This window comes from Xenopus tropicalis, chromosome 1 (assembly GCF_000004195.4).
Source record: "Xenopus tropicalis strain Nigerian chromosome 1, UCB_Xtro_10.0, whole genome shotgun sequence".
In the NCBI taxonomy this organism is placed as follows: Eukaryota; Metazoa; Chordata; class Amphibia; order Anura; family Pipidae; genus Xenopus; species Xenopus tropicalis.
Window position 1 is genome coordinate 49,896,339 of NC_030677.2, and position 21,484 is coordinate 49,917,822.

The 21,484-nt window shown below is 40.2% G+C and overlaps 1 protein-coding gene across 3 annotated transcripts; it reads left to right on the plus strand.

Annotated features, from left to right (window-relative positions):
* Positions 1-262: 262 nt before the first annotated feature.
* mfap3l (microfibril associated protein 3 like) lies at positions 263-20,891 on the plus strand. Of its 3 annotated transcripts, none has more exons than XM_004911168.4 (3): positions 263-286; positions 15,165-15,517; positions 19,572-20,891. In XM_004911168.4, exons 2-3 carry the CDS (start codon positions 15,247-15,249, stop codon positions 20,402-20,404), a joined length of 1,104 nt encoding a protein of 367 aa, XP_004911225.1. In that variant the 5' UTR covers positions 263-286; positions 15,165-15,246; the 3' UTR covers positions 20,405-20,891. The 3 variants fall into 3 exon arrangements, with proteins under 3 accessions (XP_004911225.1, XP_017951309.1, XP_002933367.1); XM_018095820.2 differs by lacking the exon at positions 263-286 and adding an exon at positions 783-904; XM_002933321.5 differs by lacking the exon at positions 263-286 and adding an exon at positions 1,236-1,548.
* The last annotated feature ends 593 nt before the right edge of the window (positions 20,892-21,484 follow it).

The following is a 21,484-nucleotide window of genomic DNA, read 5'->3' on the forward strand; positions in this document are numbered from 1 at the left end:
GATGAGTCCTGGAGGTGGTCCGTCTTGGCGAGAGTACCGGGGAGAGCCCTTAGAGAGGGTCTCTTGGCGTAGAGTACCGGGGAGGACATCTATAAGGGATCATCCTGGCGGGAGTACCGATAAGTTACCCAACAGGGGTAGGTACTCTGAAGGAGTAAGGAAGGAGAGTGTCCCCTGCACTGTATTTGTATTGCCACTCCTGGAGAGGTCCTGCCTAATAAACTATCAACTGTTTCATCACAACTGTGCGTTCATCGTGTTTGCCTCAAGGAGCACCTACATACCAGTAAGTGGATACCCCAGGGAGGGGATTCCCTTTGGGGGTTGTGTGAGGTCTCAGGCAGCACTACTTCAAGTATCAAGTCCCAGGGAGGGAGTTGTAGTTCTCCCATAACAGAGCCCTGGGTGGAGGCACGCCAATTACCCAAGAAATCCCTGCTTCCCCCATAGTCAGCGGGGCTCAGGACTCCTGGAAGCGCCAAACAGAGTAAAAGAGCAGGTAGTGCCACAATCGTTAATAAGTGGGCTACAAATAAATAAATAGATAAAATCATAAATGACAGGCTGGGGCTGCACACAGCCAATCAGCTGGATTTTTAAAATTCAGTTACACAAAATGTCAAAAGGTTTGAAGTAAAAGAGCAGGTTCCTGCTAAAGTGCTTGAGAATTAACAGTGCAAAGTGCCTTGATCACTGCTGCCTCCAGTAACTGTGACCTGATGGCACTCTGTATGGGCAAAGCCCTAGGGGCAAGAAGTTGCCAGGATTAACAGCCCCAGCCCCTTGGCCAGAGGACCAAGTGCCTCTCTGTCTAGCCATAGGCGACCCACCCACTTCAAGAACAGTTACTACATTCGCTCTTAGCCAAATGATACTCTTGCCACAAGCGTTACAGAATGAAGCGGTACAGTAATGCTCTATTATGTCTATATAATGTCTATTATTTATCTGAATGGTCAACAATTGACATTTAAAGGCTCCCTTTATTGCAGGGGTGAAACTATAATAAACCCCCGTTAAATGAGAGTAAATGCGGCACACACGCAACGAGGAACAGAACATGAGTTCCTATGCGCCTGCGTCAAACTGCTGCTGTCACTGCAGCCTCAAGCCAACGGGAGGGGCGTGGTTTATGCAAACAAAGAAGGAGGAGATTATGAGTGATGATTTGGGGACTCAATGCGCCCCGCCTACATTTCTTCATAATACCTACTACGTCAGAGTGGGCGGGCAGCTTCGCTTGTATAGGGAGCGGGAGGAAGGCGATTGCTTCTTAAATTGAAAAGCAATAGGGTGCGAAGAAGCTGTATACAAACTTTGGAGTGCATCTTAAAGGGAAGGGGAGATTTCAAGGAAGACGGGGGCGGTGTTCGTAGAGGGGCGTTGCCTGATGGGCTGGTGGGGCGGGTTCTAGTGCGGGTGTGGGTGGTGCTGCGTGTATTGTGGGCGTGGCTTTTAGAGTGAGCCTGTGGGGGCGTCGCCGTTTGCGAGGCAGCTGAGCGCAGGACTAGCTGGGTCCGGGGGCAGAGATGTGTGGCCGGCATACAGGTGAGGGAAAGCAGTTGTTGTGCTGCCCCAGTCCCTTTACTTACTGTCTGTGCTTCGTGAGTTTCCATCCTATATAACCCGCAGCGCTGCAGTCTTGTAGTTCTCTCCCGCAGTGTGGCACTCTCCTTGCTCTGTGCGCTGCTGCAGTCTCACGTACTGTCTGTGGTGCCTGCTACAGTTTCCCCTGTGTAATGATTCTGCATTCACATTCGCTCACATTCATTGCCCTACAATTCCCGTTGGCACCCCTGTCTGTGCGACTTGTACAACTGCAGTCGTAGCCGCTATCCCTCTGCATGCTCTACCATGTGCCCCTATTGCCTTACTAAGCACAGATAGCATTGCTCTGTCTCCTACACAGGTACCTCTCCCACCTACTGCTGGCTCCCCAACCATACCGCTCATACCGCTGCCCCCATGTCATCATGTCATTGTCACAGCTCACCCCCTGCCTCTTATACCACTGCCACCTACTCATCCCCCATTGGTCACTCTATTACAGCTGTCACCCCACTGCATCTCATACCCCTATACCTTAGTCTTCATCATTTTGTCACTAGCTGTCACCCCATTGTCTCTAATACCACTGCTACTTTAGTCACATTGTCACTCTACACATAGCAATCACATTACTGCCCCCTCACACCACTGCCACCTTTGACTCCTCTTGCTGCCTGTTGCTCCAGCCATAGCTAACCCCCCCCCCTTGCTGACTGCACATAGCTAGCATCTTATTGTCTGTAATACTTCTGCAGCCACTGCTTCCTCCTCAATGGTGTTACACCACTGCACCCATTGGCATGTCCTTACTGCCTGTTACACCACTCCATTCATTTACTTGACCTCTCTGCCTGTTATACCACTGCATCCATTGCTATAATCTCACTGGATACTATAGTGTTTGTTTTACCACTCTAGCCATAGCCCCTCTCCCACTGTATGTTGCATCACTGCCACTATAGATTCATGACACCCTGCATAGGGAGTATTTTAACAGTAACAATCCCACTTCCTTTTTACTGTTGCAAGTGACTATATATATCACCCCTTTGCCTTTTATACCCCCAAACCATAGCACTTACTTAGCTACTTGTAATATCACCATAACTTTATTTATCACCCACACACACAACTGCTGCCATAGTGATAACAGTTGCTGCCATTACCTACCTACTATATGACTGTGTCCATAGGCAACATTTGACCTCCAGCTATATCTCTGCTTCAGAAAAAAACTTGTGTCTTTGTGTAACTGGCTGAAAGTAGGTTCTGTTCTGTTGTTGTTATGTATGGGTACAGTATGAAGTATGAAGAACTTGTGAAATGCATCATAGAAAAATTGTAACCTGTGTTTTGGTGCAAGTAATTGGCAAAATGTTGCTCTGGTTGCACAGTCCTAAATTCAACCAGCAGTTGTTACACTATAATGTGTTTATCACTAGGTGTTATAGCATTGCACTTATTGCTAGCACCCTGCTCACTTTGATAGCTATCCCCCACCTGCAATGCAACCCTATGAATAACTAGTTCCTTACTAGATTTTTCAATTCAACCAAAGCTATTACCCAAATGCAAGTACAGGTATGGGACCCATTATCCAGAATGCTCGGGACCTGGGGTTTTCTGGATAAGGGATCTTTCCGTAATTTGGATCTCCTACCTAAAGTCTGCTAAAAACATTATTTAAACTGTAATTAAACACAATAGGTTTGTTTTGCCTCCAATAAGGATTAATTATATTTTAGTTGGGACCAAGTCCATGGTTCCTGTTTTATAATTACAGAGAAAAAGGAAATCATTTTTATAAATGTGAATTATTTGATTAAAATGGAGTCTATGAGAGATGGCTTTTCCATAATTTGGAACTTTCTGGATAATGGGTTTCTGGATAAAGGGTCAGATACCAGTATATCCAAAACTGTTATACCAATGCTTATTAAACAACTGCATTAGCCCAATGCAAGTATATTCAAAACGATTATACTAACGCTATTAAACATCTGCATTCATAACTATTTCCCCACTGAAATTAACCTTAGATTTACCTGTTAAGTTTTAAATGTTATCTTTGCTTGTTGTGACTCAACTACAGCAACTAATTCACCATTTTAATAATAAATTTGTAGATTGTAAGTTCTTTTGGGCAGGGCTCTCTTCACCTCTTGTATCGGTTATTGATTGCTTTATATGTTACTCTGTATGTCCAGTGTATGAAACCCACTTATTGTACAGCACCGCAGAATATGTTGGCGCTTTATAAATAAATGTTAATAATAATTATAAGTTGCATAGATATCACTTTTCCATTCTGAGTAAAGAGAGCATTTCTCTGCACCCCAGGTAAGGCAATCTTTCAGATATGTAGGTGTATTTTAAAAAAAGCATTGCATAAAAAAATTAATATTTGTTTTTAGTTGATTTAATTCATTTGAACAGCACTATGCAGAGTGACATTCCCTTCCTCCTAAAACAAATTTAGAAAATAATTATTCTGTTGTTTAATTGCAATTTCATTACTAATGTGGAGCTATTTTAGGATATTGTCACAACCACACAGTGCCACACTGTGCCATTTGAATTTAGCAGGGTTTTTTGCAGCACCTAGTGGTTTGTGAATTACACAAAACAAATTGTGATGGGCATAAAAATGGTACATGCTGGGTAAAAAACATACAGCAAACATTTATAATTTTTTAAATGGCCATCCCTGCCATTTTATGTTGCTGCTGTTTTGGCACCTGCAGTGGTAAAAATATTGGTTATTAGGCAGTGATTGACACTAGTGCCATGTTATACATTTAGGAGATTTATCGCTTGTAGGTAGCACGGATTTCTGCCAGGCAACATATTTCTTGGTCTGCCATTAACCTAAGATATGCCTTAAGCTGGCCATACACGCACCGATAATATCGTACGAAACCTCGTTTCGTACGATATTCGGTGCGTGTATGGCAAGTCGGCGAGTCGACCGATTTCGCAGGAGGCTGCTGGTATCGGTCGACTCGCCGATCAGCCAAGTTAAAAGATTTTGATCAGGCGCCATAGAAGGCACCTGAGCAAAATCTGCCGTCAGGGCTGAATCGGCAGAAGGAGATAGAAATCCTATTGTTTCTACCTCCTTATCTGCTGTTTCAGCCCTGAAGGTTAGTGGCGGATTTAACGATCTTTCTTGTGACGATGGTCGCACGAAACATCGCAAATCGCCACGTGTGGCCACCTTTACATGAGGCTTTTAATGTGCTGGCAAAATCCACCCAGTATGTGCCATTTCTGTCAGTGTGCACAAACCACAGGGGGTGGTTGGGAGTAGATTGGCAGTGTTTTTCTGGCAGTGAAATGTCTTGGAGGACATTTGCTTTATTTATGCACTTAATCTTTATCTAGCTCTTATTTGATAGTTATTCTTATAGTGCTCACAAACTCAGTTTAGATTATCTCATTAGTGCTAGTTGTTATCACCTTCTTCTTTGTGGTATCTCTTTGCTCTTTGATCTTTGTTACCTTTGGTGTTTAATCTCATTCGTTATCTGAACCCAACCCTCATTCTTTTGTTACCAGATAACTTATGTCATGCTTATCTTGTTAAGCAGTATGTATCAGCTACTGTGCTAAAGTGTATACTTCTGTGTGTTGTATGCATGGAGTTTAAGCTAATGCCACAAAGGTGTGATTTTCCGCAGGCCGAGAATCAGCCCCGACACTAACACTTTCTTCTTTACCTGGACCAGGAACCATTGCATCGGCCCAAATACAGACACACATGGCAGATATCGGCACTCAAATGCAGGTGTTTGCATCCCAGAGTAGATATCCGCCGTGTGTGTCTGCACATGGGCTTACACAATGGTTTTTGGTGCAGGCAAAGAAGAAAGCTAAAGTCAGCATTGGGGCTGATTGTCAGCCTGTACTTTTCTGCAAATCAAAATCAGGCTCCATGTGACATTAGTCTAAGGGTTAAGACACACAAGGCTACTACTAGTAGCTACTTTTTCACAGCTACTAAACTCCAGAAAATACCTTTTCATAGACAATATTGAGAATTGCCTCTGCTAAAACACACATAGAGACAGTTATTTTAGTAGCCACAACTTTTTCATGGCTACTAAACTCCAGAAAATACCCTGCCATAGACAATACTGAGAATTGCCCCTGCTAAAACATAAACATTTAGCACCAGCATTGTCTATTTTAGTTGCCACAAGAAGTAGCTGCTACTGGTAGCTCCATGTCTTGTCCATGTGTGGCAGTAGCCTAAGGGCTCTGGTACACAGCGAAAATGTAAGTCGCCAGTGGGATGGCACACGCGGCGGCGCGATTTCTGGAAATCGCCAAAAAAGCCTCGTGAGGGGAATAGTTTTATTTTAAGAACTCTAAATGTATCTGTTATATGAATAGGGGTCTTTTATGACTGCAAATGCAGTTGCACTAAAATGGAAACAAATGTTACGAACATTGATGTTATTCATTATATTTAATTGCATCCACCCCAAGAGCTACTCTCACGCTGAATGTGGTGGTAGTTCCAGGGTTTGCACAGCACATTGCATCAATAGGTGCACCAAAATGATGGCGTTCTAACATCATGTACTAGAATTGATGTAATCCCAACTCTGAATATGTTAGCCTCAACTTGTACCTATTTTGACACATCGGGCACAATAGCAGCAAACAAAATTTATTATGCTGGAATTCGAGGAAAAAAACATGTCAGGTTGCATACTGTGTCTGGTAAGTAAATGGTGCATCATATCTAAAGCTGGCCACACATGAGCTGATTCTCTAGTCATTAGCTGGTAAGAATAATACTTGTTTTACTTTAAAAAAAAATTGGTACATTCCTGAAATGATAGTAAATTAAAAGTTGCTGAAGAGCACTGAGCCATTATAATATGCAGCAAGTTTTAAACCATAATATATAACATGCTTTGCCTCTGGCTGTTGTTAGACTTGAAATCTCAGAAAGAATTCCTGGGCGTGGAACTTCAGCAGCTGCTGAATAGCTCTACTCTAAGTTAATATTAATTATTATGTTGGATTTAGACTCCAGTTTAGACCAGGCACACACTATTGGTCTGACTTTTTAAATGGGTTTTGAAGATCTACTTCACAATGGAAGTTATCCTTATTTGGAGTGAAAAAGCAAGCAGCAACTAAGGCAGGGCCGCCGCTCCCTATAAGCAGAGTACTCAGTCTGCATAGGGCACCAACTCCCAGGGGGGCACCATCCCAGCTGCTCCAAAAACATTTTTATATATTATAACATACCTCTCAACAATGTCCCGCCGGTTTTTATAGCGCATCCCGCTGTCCCGGATAGTTCAGTCAATCTATGGGGGCTACTGGGGGCACTTACTATGGGGGCATTGTCTATGGGGGCAATTGGGGGCACTGTGTGTGGGGAGACACCAAGCCTAGCAATGAGCAAGGCTTTTGCAAAGATTAAGCTTGCAAGCTGCTGATGGCCAGAGAAGGAGAAGTTAACTGTTCTTGGGGAAGTTCTTGTTCCCATTAACTACAATAATAATTACATAACTTTTTTTCTAAATATTGTGTTTCTCACAATTTTATCTTCACAAATATATTATTTGGACTGAATGAGCTTGGGGGTGAAGCACAGTCATTTTGGGGTAGCATTTTTAGGTTTCCCCTTGGTTGGAAAAACTGCCCTGATAAAAGTCCTGTTATTATAGGTTAGTCATTATTAGCATTATTTACAGGGTACGGTACATCACCTTCTCCTGCATTATTTACAGGAAAGACTTGGTATACCCTTTTTACCCAATGCTGTAACAGGATGATACATGTCCTCCCTTCACCCTGACATTGTGCGTATTGTGTGAATCATTCACAGGCTTTTTGGCTTTTGCCAGCTAAAATGAAGTTTGTGTACCTGGTTCAAATTGTGCTTCTGTTTAGTGATTGTCAGAGCAGGCTAAAGTGTTTGGACCCATAGTGGCATATTTATTAATATTTGCATTGTAAGAAAAAAATTCAAATTTTTATAAAAATCGTGAAAGGGTCACTCACTATTATTAGAAATAACAGCAATAAAAGTGAACTGCATTTTTAAGCAAGTTAAAAAAAACCTTGATTATCAACTTGAATGATAGTTACACCTCCCATTGCCTCTATTGCACCTAGTGTGCAAAAACAGACATTTTGAACAATCTCTGTGTTCAAGAAAAAAACACAGATACACATATATCCTCCAGTAACCTGAGGCATTAAGCAAAGTTTGTAACATGCTGCCTGTGGCTCATCACACTACTAAGTTAGATAAAAGCCACTTTGCTGTCATCAAGTGATACTTGCTTATCTGCACTGACGGGTGTACCACATGCAGCACTTTTGCACCTGCACTTACTTGGATTTGAATATTGGTGGGGCAAGGGATATTTTTTTTATAACCACAGGTCTCTCAGGTGATTAATATCACTGCATGTATTTCCACTGTATCCGCCCTATTACAGTGGTGTTTAGGCTTTTTTTGTTTTCAAGGTAAAAATCTACAGCATTTGGTCAGTGTAAGGTAACAGTAAGTTCATGTAATTTTGAACTTTCTGAATAACAGGTTACTGTATAAAGGATCCCACACCTGTATAAGCATTCCGTGTAGATATATGAGTAAAGATCCAGGCAGTTGTATGTTGTCACTAGCGGAACCAGCACCAATAAAAGAAGGGATGCTGTTGATCACAGCAGTCATAATATGGAGTACATAGGGATGCTAATCAGTTACATGTTTTGCATCCCTATGTGAAATAGAGAAACAGTAATTAGAAAATTTTCTTTTTTGGGTTTAGCGTCCTTTTACTAGAATACCATGCATATAACTAATTCATTTGTTTCATATTTGGCTAGTATAATTATTGGAGTCACCAATGTGCTAAAATTGTAACTAACTACCCTTAGGCCCACCAGTGTCTGTTTAATTAATTTCTGAGGAAATGTCTAGGCACAGAAAGGTGCAGTTAACAACATATTTATCATGTGGTGTGACTCATTAGCTAGGGAAAACACTGTCATCACTAAGCTATTGCTAAACCCTTGCTCTTAACATCTTGGCACTCAGTATTTATCAAGAAGACACAGAGGCTTTGCATAATACTGCTGATATTTCTTTGTCACAAGCAGCTGTGCCTTCAGATCTGGCAAAATATTTTATTCACTAGGCAATTTTCAGTGCAAGACTTCATTATGTGGGTATGATTTGTATTCAAGAAGATTTTGAATATATTTATTGCAGAAGGCAGTTTTTGGCTTTTTTTAAGCCACCTACCCTTGACCTACACCCCAGACTCTATTCTTCAAATCATAGACTATAGTTAACTTTTTTTTTACATTGTCTTGTTTTTTGATTCTTTGAATCTATTGACACAGGCTGCTCGGGAACCCTGAACCCTTAGGAGGTGGCAATAGCTCTATGGTTCCCTTGTGCCAGCAGGCACACTTTCCTCCAAGGTGGCAATAGCTCTAGGCTTCCTTTGTGGCAGCAGGCACACTGTCCTCCAAAGGTGGCAATAGCTCTAGGCTTCCCTTGTGCCAGCAGGCACACTGTGCACAAGTAAATTAACAGCACTGAGCAAAACTATGCGGAAGTGCAAGGAGTATCTGTAACACCTATACCCGTCGTTATAATTCGATCGTTTGTCCCCAGGGCCAAACGATCAAATTAGCCTGGATTCTCCCGATATCGCCCACCCGTAGGTGGGGGATATCGGGAGAAGATCCGCTCACTTGGCGACATCGCCAAGCAAGCGTATAAGCACCTTTATTTGCCCACAAATAAGCGGTTGTAAATAAGCCCTAATATCTGTTCACATGTGAATGTAAAGATCAAAACTGTCTATATCTTTGGTGGATTTTAAATACTCTGACTTGTATTCAGGTTACAAAACCAGATTTTCTTGATGAAAAGGCTCACACAGAGAAATTAGCATGTCTCTTTCCACAGTTTCTAAAGGTATAGTGTTCCCAGTTTTTCATTTTTGTCCTTGGATTGTAGTGCTATTAATATAGCAAGGATCATGAAAATAGCTTGGCTCAACTGTGTTGGAAACATTCCTATCAAACAGAGCAGAGACAACACCCCTGATTGGGTACAGTAGAAATTTAATTATCTGCGAGGTTTGCACTGGCTGTATGGGTTACTAAATTTGATGCAGACGTAACCTTTTTTTTATATTATGCCATATCATATTGAAAAAAGTGTATCACTTCAGGGTTTAAAACATAAATTATTCAGATAAAGTTGTTACAATTATAATCACTTTCTAATATGTTATATACACTGTGTCATTTCAGTCATGTATTGCAATAAGCAATGTGTCTGTTCTCAATATAGAAACAGTGTTACCAGTAACTCTATGAACAGCCATGATGGGAGGTATTTCCCTTTATATTTAGGTATTTCATAGCAAGTTGAACACACACTTGACACTCCTGTGGTGCATATTTATATATTGGCTACATTACAGTGCTTGAATCTGATCTACCAAAACTGTGCTCTTTACTAGGTTAACAATCACATATATTTTACTCTTCTTACACAAAGCTTATGCAAGGTCAGATTCATCTAACATAAAAGAGCACTGCAGCTGCTGAGCTTAGGCCTGCAGTCATCTGGGAAATGTAAGCACTCAGGAAAATGAGAGTGCGGTATGCTTCAGCATGGTTTAATTTCTTGATGATCAGCTCTGTGTGCCCACGGTTTGCATATAATTTATCCAAAATAAAACATTTTTAAATGTTCAAAATAATATTGAATTCTATATTGAGACAATCTAACATTTGGACATATATATATATTTCAGTATGAAAGGGATATAAGCAAGGCGTGGGGAACATAATCCATCAAAGTTTTTGTTAAACAGTCATAATCCCAGTCAAGTATTATTATTATTATTATTATTATAAATATTATTATATTGAAAGGTATTTATAAAGAAGCCCTGCATAATTTGCTGGCGCTATATAAATAATTGATGAAAGCTCCAACATATTCTGCAGGACTGTACAGGGTGGGAGTGCATATCAAACATACAAAGTACATACAGGCACTGACTGAATAGTTCCAAAGGGAAAGCAAGCTCTAAACTAATAAGTTAGTTAGTAAGTCCAATCATTCAGCAGGGAATGCTTGGATAGCAGAAGAAAGTCCATTTTCCTGCTTATTAAGCAATTTACTATGCAAAATTACAGTAAGGATTTCTTTATATACACATATATTTCTTCATGATAACCTTATTCTTTTGAAACATGAAAACTTCCTGAACAGAAAACATGTACATGTGCATTCAGTACAAGCCACAGCTATGCCTTGGAACACATAATCCTCGCCAGGGGCTAATACAGTCCTGACAGAAGTGATTCTGAGAAATTCAGTAGGCAGGACTGTCTGCCTGGCCTATGTTTGTTTCTGATGCTTAAGGCACTGACAGATAAAGTGAGCTATAAGAAGCTACTGTGGGAAGGAGGAAATTCTTTCTCTAGTTAGGTTAATTTATTCCCATTCCATTATGTATATTATTCCATCAGAATGATGTGTATGAGAAAGGGGCTGAAAACAGGATTACTGAAGCTTTCTGAATGCATTTTTACACTTTCATAGGAAATAATATAAAGTGATATATTTTGGTCATATCACTAAATGAAAAGTTTAAACCATGAATATATCATGCCCCCGAGCACTATATATTATTGTAGCTTACTAAAGAGAAAAAATAATATCATTTCATAATTGTATCTGAATGATCTTCTTCCCTTTTTTGTTTAACCTTTCCTCTGATTTTTCTTTTCTTTTCATTTTGTTTCAGTTGTTTGAAAAGGTTTTTTTGTGTTATAAATGTCTTAAAACATATAAAATGACAAAGCATTGCCAAATATACAGGCATGTTAATAAAGCATAAAAATAATTACAAACAAAGTTTGCCACGTATACCAGGAAGAAGTACCCCTGTGTGCCACAGCCCTAAACCACACAAAAGATTATCTTGAGGCATTCAGGCTATTTTCCCTGATACTACATACATACTAGCTTGTGTATTTTCCTTGAGTTTTGGAACATTGTTATAGCTGTCAATTTGCCATGTTTGATTTATGAAGATCACTTTACATTAGAGAATTACTGAAACAAATATTTTGTTTTTTAACCAAAGTAGTGTTCTTTCCTGTCATTGATGATTGCACTTGCAATGCAATATAATTCTATCCAGAAAGCTCGAATTTCGGGAAGCTCACCTCCGACGGAGTCCATTTGATGCAAATAATTCTAATTATTTCCTTATTATCTGGAATATTAAAACAATAACTTATATTTGTAAAACAATCCTATTTTAATATTTAAATGATTTTTTTAGAAGACGTAAGGTACAGAGATCCAAATTACAGAAAGACCCCTTATCCATTAAACCCTAGATCCAAAGCATTCGAATAAGAGATCCTAAGTCTGAGTACAGGTATGGGATCCCTTATCCGGAAACCCGTTATCCAGAAAGCTCCGAATTACGGAATGTCTGTCTCACATAGACTCAATTTTAATAAAATAATTCAGAATTTTAAAACTGATTCCCTTTTTCTCTGTTGTAATAAAACAGTACCTTGTAATTGATCCCAACTAGAGTATAAATAATCCTTATTGGATGCAAAACAATCCCATAGGGTTTAATGTTTTATTGATTCTTTAGTAGACTTAAGGTATGGAGATCCAAATTACGGAAAGACCCCTTATCCGGAATACCCTTGGTCCCGAGCATTCTGGATAACGGGTCCTATACCTGTATAAGAAAAGCTTTCACTTATTTCTTGGCGCCAAATCTGCTTAACTGCATTGTCCTCTTAAGCTTACAGTTGTTAACTTCTTCATACCAAGTAATACTGTATGTATAAGAGGTTCAGCATGCAGGCACTCTTTACAACAAGAGCATATCTAATAAATGCATTCTGTGTGTGTGGATTATATTCAGGAAAATGTTTACTAATTTCTAGCTGCTGAATTGGAACAAATCATACTGGAGTAGGTCCAGTACAAAACAGAAAAGCCCTTTCACATCCCTGGGTGATTTGGAACAAAGAGTGGTTTTATGGAGCTTTCTAATTATGGGGCCACTCTTGTTTTGGAAGACACACTGAACAGTGTGTTTACAAATGAGAAATGAAGAGGATGGAGAAAAAAAGGTTTTTAAACAGTTTTTTTTCCAGAGAAAATGTAAATTTAAAATGTGTGTTGGAAAAGAACCGTGTGAAAGATTTACACATTATTTTGTGCACAAAGCAATTTGCTCTGCTGCCTGGTTACCAGCACTTCAAAGCATTGTCCTTATGTAAGTGGGAGGCAGGGTGGCAGCAGTGAGGAAATGCCGTATGCTCAGACAGGCAGCAAACAGGTGGTAAATGTGTGGCACATCTCAGCTTTACTGGGGCTGCAGCAAAGTAAAATATACTATTGGGAAGATAATTCGGAGCCCACACACGGTCCAAAAATTGTACGAAACTAGGTTTTGTGCGATTTTATTGTTACGTGTATGGCCAGCTTAAGCACCCTTATTGTATTTTTCTAAACAAACCAAGAAGATATCTATAGTGCAACAACTGATCTGCCAGTGCCCTAGCCAGTCCCATAAAATATTTCTCTGACTGTGTCCCCTTCCTTAAAGATTTCATATTCTACTCTGCCTAATGATGAATAAGGGCAGTAGAATAGAAAATCACCAAGAAAATCAGGTATTATGGTTGCTTCCCAACAGTTTTAGTATTGAACTACTTGGAGCACTTTCCGTTCTTAGTGGTGGCACTCATAGGATGCCCTAACAAGACTCAGGATTGTGCTACACACATCTGTGAAGGCCTGAATCATTTCTGTAAGGGCTGCTGAACCCTTGGGTTGGTACTTTAATTTTAGTATATATTATACAGCATTTGAAGCTATGTTGCTTTTTTAGCATTTACTGGGAGTGATTGTTGGTACAGGGTTCTGGTAATTGTACCCTCAGGTAATTGTATTTCAGAACTTATAAAGTTTGTATGGCATCCCACACCTAGAGTAGAAGGCTGATGGCCCACGGTGAGAATAGTCACCCATGGTTAAATCTCTGCTATTGCGGGCAACTAATCTCCCCAAAATACCTTATCACTGGAAATAATGAGAATCGCCAGTGTGAAGGCATAAGCACCTCTTTGTTTTCCAAAGTTGCACAAAGTTTCCTGAAGAAGCGATAGATATGCCCTTCCACCAGTGATTCGCTGTTTTGCTGATGGAAAGGCATTTTTGGGAGCTTTGTTGCCTGCAGCAGAAAAGATTTACTGTTGCCCATCACCTTAAAATGTACAGTGTGGGTCTTTGAAAATAAGCTTTTGGCTGATGCAATTATTTAATCAGCCCTTATGTTGGCATCAGCCTTCTTCCTTGCCTGTACCCAGAAGCAGTTTGATGGCCCAGGTGCAGGCATATGTGGGGATATCCACTGTGGAATTAAAATGTTCATGTTTCTTCACATATATCCACTGTGCGTGTCTGCACCAGGGCCAAAGTATAGTTTCAGTTGCAAGCAAGGAAAAAGGCTGATACCAACGTTGGGGCTGATTCTTGGGCCTGCATTTTTCTGCAGGTGGTGAATCAGTCCTGTGTAACATCAGTCTTTCTGCTTCCCCTGGAGGTGTTTGAAGGACTTTTTGCTGGTATCTTTTATATTATGGGACCTATTTATTTGGCTGTGTGAAATGAAATTTGCCAAAAAAAGCTGTAAAAGCTGTATAAAATAAACAGAACGCCAGATTTGCAACTGTGTTATGGTTCCATCAACAAATTTTCTCCACTCGTGACTTTCTTGTTGCTTTGGGAAATCACTGATATTTCAAGTGTATAAAATCTTACATTACATGGTATTTCCCATGGCCAAATTGGGACTGATCCGATTGTTTGGCCCCCAAGCCAATAACTGGATCATAATGGGGCCAGCAGAGACCCTTCTGGAGTACATGTGCTTCAATGTGCCAATGCAATAATCTCCCCCATTGATATTAGGTCAGACTTTGACCGGACAGGGCCTCCTGTGGGCTCCATACATAGGCAAATAAGTTGCTGACTTGGTCTGGAGGGGTCGAGTTACTAGTTTATGGACAACTAAGCGTGTTCTGCTAGCAGTGGTTAGAGCCCTAGTACAGTTTGTGTGTCTTTACTTTCTTGTCTAGGATTTCACCATTATGCATATTCCACCAGCATAAGCTAGAGTTGTACTGCAGTAAGTTTAACCCTACAGCAATATATATGAGCAAAATTATCAGCACTGAGTATGGTCTGCTGGTGTGTTGGCATAAACAGCATCTGCTACTACCAGCTTTGCTTTGGATATCAGTGCAGTCGTGGAATATACAGAGTACACACAAACTGCTTTTTTCTCAGTTGTGTGACACTCTGCAAATAAGTGAGTATAGTGTTTCGAACAACTATCAATTTACTACACAATATAACCATGCCAGTTTTACTTAAACAACCCGCAGGTATCGGGCTGGCCCGCACATCACTAGTAATTATCAGTTGCATTAACCAACCATAGATATGTCACATTCAGTTTTTAATTCAGATATTAATTAAATCTGACTTTTTTTTTCTCCCTCAGATCTGATGGCTTTATAACAGGGTGCCCCAGGTGCCAGCACACCAACATACTGCATCAACTTTACCAGGGACACAACGGCACTATGGCAGATTATGATTCTTATTGGCTACCATTACTACTTTGTGTTTTTCTACTCTCACTGGTTACAGTGGCTACATCAGAAGAGACGAATAACAACACCTCAAATAACACACAACCCCTCCTTGACTCACTGCCGGTGGTCACGTTAAAGGTGGATCATATAATTGTGAAGGAGGGAAATGGTGCAGTAATCAGATGCAACATAGAAGGTCACCCAGACCCTCATTTTCAATGGTATAACTCCAATGGGCATTTACTAAGGGAAGAAAATGGTAAGGCTTTATTGTATGCATTGCCTTAACTGAATTCTTCTATGTGTACTTCAAAGGGATTATTTACCTTAAGTTAACTTTTAGTATGTTATAGAATGGTCTATTCTTTAATTGGTCTTAATTTTTTTTAGTTTTTTATTTGCATTCTTTTTCCGACTCTTTCCAGATTTCTATGGGGGTCACAGATCCCCAGCAACCAGAAAACTTTTGGTCTGTGAGGCAGTTTTAATGTTATTTGTATGTTTTATTACTTATCTTTCTATTCAGGCTCTGTCCTTTTCATCATTCAGTCTCTCAGCAAAGCCACTGCTACTGCTGATAACATTCCAAACAAGAGAGCTGCTGCACAAAAAGGCTATATAATTAAAAGAAGCATAAAACAAAAAACCATAAAAACACCTTGCCAAACAAGTGGATCTTTAAGTGCATGGCCAGCTTAACCATTGTTCAGAAAGAGCTTAGACAAATGCATTTTGGGTCACACTGGTAGTTTCCTGTTATTTCTTTTAGGGCTCTGGCACACGGGGAGATTAGTCGGCCGCGGCAAAACTCCCTGTTCGCGGGCGACTAATCTCCCCGAGTTGCATTCCCCCTGCCATCCCACCGGCGAACATGTAAGTCGCCGGCGGGATGGCAGACGCAGCGGGGCGATTTTGCGCGCCGCCGCGTCTGCCATCCCACCAGCGACTTACATGTTCGCCGGTGGGATGGCAGGGGGAAGGCAACTCAGAGAGATTAGTCGCCCGCGTGGCAGACGGGGAGATTAGTCGCCCGTGACAAATCTCCCTTGTCGCAGGCGACTAATCTCCCAGATATGCCATCCCACTGGCTAGAATGTAAATCGCCGATGGAATGGCATACGCGGCGCCGAAATCGCCAAAGTTTCCTCTCAAGGCAACTTCGCCGATTTCAGAAAATCTCCGCGCCGTGTATGCCATCCCACCAGCGATTTACATTCTAGCTGGTGGGATGGGATTAGAGGGAACATTACTTGGCACCCACCACTGAGTTTTATTACTACATAATATTAGTAAAATGTGTATCCAGGTATGTTCTTAATAATATTAATGGAAACACATATTCATTGTTATTTATCATCCTGCATGTTATACTCCTGTATTGCCACATTCGTCTAACATCTCCTAATGCATCAGTGATTTATAGTTAAAGAAACTGAATCCTCTCTGGGAGATGCCATGATCAGATTGCATCTGAGACATGGAGATGAAGGGGTCTCCCATTCAGCTTATGAAAAAGCTATTGGAAGATCTAAAATGGAGGAAGGTCAGTGTAAAGTAATTTATTTGTCCTGGTTTACACTTGTAACTGAACATCTGTCAGTGCTATGGGTTCCAAACTGAACTTTATAGGCCAACTGGCAAGGCTTGGAATGCAGGCATCTATTTCTTTAGTAGTGATGGCTGCTTGGCTAGGTCAGAGGGAAGACCTTGTCTGACTTCCATCCAGCACAGGCTAAAACTATAAATAATCTAATAGCAAGGTTAAGCACCAGATAAATAATAGCAGGGTCACACAAATAAGTTAAAGAATTTGGTTCGAAATTATGAAAATTGTATGAAAACTCTGTGTGCTCGCAGTGGCACTCTACAGTCATGCATACCCTTCAGGTAGGTGCATTGTTATTAAAAAACTCGCCAAACTACAATTTTGAGACAAAGCTGTGAATGCAAGTGCTTAGTGCCTCTGCGAGCCCTCACATCCATGTTTATATGTGAGCAGTCACATTAAATTCTGGCACATCAAAATCAGATGTAGTTGATATAGCTACACTTCTACGAACACAGCCAATGTATTTATATCATGGTTTTTAAATCTCAGAAGCCTCTTGTCTGTATAGAGATGTTGTAGCTTCCCACAGTACTAAACTGCATTTGTCAGGGTCACATCAGGAGACAAATTCTGTTTGTGTAAGCACTGGCTGACCAAGCACACTCGCAAGCCACATCAGGACAGTCTGACATAACATGCCTTCCACTACTGCGCAAAACAAACGGATGTTTAAATGTGGCAGAATAGCATCATCTGCACTGTTTCATTTCTATATTATTCATGTACAAAATACAGTTTTTTGATTGGTATGCACAGCAAGTTGTATGGCTATAACACAAAAGGTGTATAACAGGACGGGTGCTAAATAATTGTTTTGTCAGTTCACACTGCTTTCCCATGCATTACTAAAACAAAACCAGAATTAAGGCCAAATTTCTGCAAATAAACTTGTATCTTAGAGAACAGTGTACTATGTCCTGCTAACACAGAAATGTGAAAAGCAAGGCCTGCAAACCATGGAAATGTGTGTTATCCCATGGCCATGCCGTTTCCTGCTTTTCAGATAATGTCCATTTGCAGGAAATGACACCAGTGGCACTGTTCTGAAAGGAACACCAAAAAGCATTCCGTGTCCAAAATTGTGTTCCAATTGTTCTAGCAGGGAACAGGAAGGGTTTGATGTGGAATAGTGTGTGAAGTCAAAGGGATTTTATACAATGAGAATGCCGTTATTTTCCTGTAATGCAGTCTATGATCACTAATGGCTCTTTAGTGTTTAATTATTAACACTGCTCCTTGCTGTTTAACTGTTTCCGCCCGTAATCAAAGCTACTAGGGCTTATTTACAAGTTGGAAGTTCAGTGTGCAAAGTGCAATTTCTGGTGCAAATAGCCATGTTTTTTACCCAAAATGCAGTGTTTCTTATCCAATAGCAGCCATAAGGTGGTGACATGCCTAATGCAATTGCAGCCATTACGTGGAAACTCCAGCAGTTGCGCTTAGATATGTAGCAGGCAATTGCACTAAAATAAATCGTTGTGCCGCAAGCACCTGCAAAAAAATAGCACAAATTTGTGTGACTGCAGTAAACGTTATACAAAAACATTTGTTGTGGTGCTCAATATTTTAGCCCTGCTGTATTTGTAATGGTCCATCGGTTACTGCTGCATTCACTCTTTTTGGATTTGAGTTGTAATGTAAACTTTGTTCTTCATGAATTGTTACCTATTTCCTGGATTGAGGCGCTAAGGCTGGTATTTCACTGTAAATATCACTTACATATGTCATCAAAAGATTTCCAGGGGCACATGCTGCAAAGTTACATAGTTACATAAGGTTGAAAAAAAGACCAAAGTTCATCAAGTTCAACTCTGCCAAGCAAAGTGCACACACATAGACCCATACTGACCTTTCTAACAACTTTCACATGCATATTGCTCTGTTTATTATTCCCAATGCAGAAGTTTTTCCCAGAATTCCAGCATAAAACTAGCATCAGTTGCAGTAGCGCATTATGTGCCAATATGGATGGTAATTGATGTTTCACGCACAATTGCAACATAAATTTTCAGAGTGGGAATAGTATTACTTATGCACTTAATAATTAGCATCCAATGCGCTTGCAGCATTCAAACTGCTAGAGGAATGCTGAAACTAACACCACCTCCAAGATGGCAATAATTCATCAGAGCAGGTTGAGATGGTGCACTGGCACTGGGGAGGGTTTTTTGGAATGATTATAGCTGCTAAGTGGTGATATATGTCACCAATGTGTGCTTAATTTTGTGTCAATTTTAGTTTTTGCATTTGTACATGAGCCTTGTAGTTGTTCCTAATGTGCCTGAAAACTCCCAGACACCTTATTTTAGGGACATTAAAACTAAAATACAAATTGCATTATAGTGAAGACACACTTTAATTATTCAGTATAGCTGGCCATATGAAGACCAAGTCATTCCCACACAAATTGCTCTGCATGTGGGACCTTGGGATTGAGAATCCATATGGTGTATGTATGTGTGCCTCGGACATTGTGTGACCTTAAAGTGATGGGTGTCACTCCTGCCTCCTGTGCAGTTCAGCTGCTTGTTCCATGAGAAGCTTATGCAGAAACAAAAGGTTAATGAGACCTGTTAAAGAAATCTTACAATCAATTAACATGTAATTAACCAACAGAAAGAAACAAAAAATAGCCCATCTTTGTAGCAGGCACAAATATTTGTGGTAAAATCGTTAAGATAATGTGTATATGTTTTCCTTTCAGATGGAAAACTGTGGATTCTTGAAAATGGACTTTTAAATATCACAAGTGTATCATTTGAAGACAGGGGAAAATACACCTGTGTTGCTAAAAATTCCCATGGAAGTGTCAATAATACAGTTACTTTGAGAGTGATATTCACCTCTGATAATATGGGTATATATTACATGATTGTCTGCCTCGTCGCCTTTACTGTTGTGATGGTCCTGAACATCACCAGACTTTGCATGATGAGCAGCCATCTGAAGAAAACAGAGAAAGCTATTAATGAATTCTTCCGAACAGAAGGTGCTGAGAAATTGCAGAAGGCATTTGAGATTGCCAAGAGAATCCCTATTATTACATCTGCCAAAACACTTGAACTTGCTAAAGTGACACAGTTTAAGACCATGGAGTTTGCCCGGTACATTGAGGAACTTGCTAGGAGTGTTCCTTTGCCACCTCTTATCATGAACTGCAGGACTATTATGGAGGAGATCATGGAGGTTGTTGGTTTGGAAGAACCCGGGCATTCATTTGTAAGACAGGGAGCAGTTGGCCAAGACGTTGGTGAGGAAGACGAGGTCTTTACCATCCCTAAATCTTTGCAAAGGAGTGAGTCTCCAACAGCAGATTCTGATGCCTCATCTCTTCACGAGCATTCTCGCCAAATTGCCATAACAGTCTCTGTACACCCGCTGGCCAAAAAACAGTGTTTAGACACTCAGTCACAGGACAGTGCACAATCTTATGTGAAAGAAGAAGGTGAATCGAAAACATTTGCACAGACTAATGAAACAGCTACGCCTCCATCAGATGCCACTACCATGTGCATTGTTTATGAAAGCCATGTTTAAGCTAACTTAGTAATCTATGCATATCACTAATGACACTCCAAGCACCTTATTGAGAGTAGATCTAAAGTTACCATTTAGCCTTACTAGAAGAATGTACCATCTCTTAAATTTTTTTCCGATGAACAACAGCTCTGGAGCCATGCTGAACCTCACGAGTAACATAAAAGCAGTTTCTGCCACTGGATTTTGAATTGAAATAGGTACAGTTTGAAAAACAAACTCACAGTAAAAGAAAGAGATAAAATGTATTTATGATCTTGCACTTCTGTTCCATTTGTTCCATTTCATCTAAATGTCTACATTGCTTCAGAAACTGCAACTCAGTATGGACGAGCATTTATATGTCTGTCTAATACAAGGCTTTAGTGAACTGATAACAATGCCTGTGTCACACTAAGATGTTCGTATATTGCTATTGATTTTTTAGGGACCTGCTAGATAAATTAGCTAAAATTAATTTTCAAAACAATAAATTCATTGGGACATATTTTTATTTAACACTTCTATATTTACAAAATATGCCAGGTGGTGAATTGAGAGCTTCATTATGAGATTATGAGCATTATGAGCTTATTATGATAGAAAACAAAGAACTGTTTTTGTAATCAGTTCTCTAGAGGAACCAAAGCCTTTTACATTTATGGGAGCACCAGTCACAAGCTGAGAGCACCCCAGGGTCTTTGTTTGCCCTTGAAACTACAGCTTGGGGATAGAGTGGTACTTGAGCTCCCTCATTCCACTCTCATTAGTATAAACTTCTCTGTAGATACATATAAACATATTTACTGTAAGCACAATACATACACTCTGTGCTACATACTATCTGTTTCTAGCCTTACTAACACATAGGAAAAGTCTTCTCTCTTGTGCTGTTCTTGCATTCTTTAGATTTTATCAACAGCTTAACCATCAACAATCCCTGAAGTCCTGGGCTGCCCAATCAGCTTCCGTAGGAAGGGAGTCCAGTGGCTTAAAGCAACAAGTTTGGTTACATATCTCAATATTATCTTTTTATTTCCTGAAAGTCAACACACCACTTCTGAGGAGGATATATGAAACAATGTAACAAAATAGGCAAAG

Bases quoted from the DNA above. Each gene is read 5' to 3' on its own strand.
- mfap3l (XM_018095820.2), top strand. The intron at 15,518-19,571 runs GTAAGGCTTTAT...TTTTCCTTTCAG, and splicing joins TTTACTAAGGGAAGAAAATG to ATGGAAAACTGTGGATTCTT.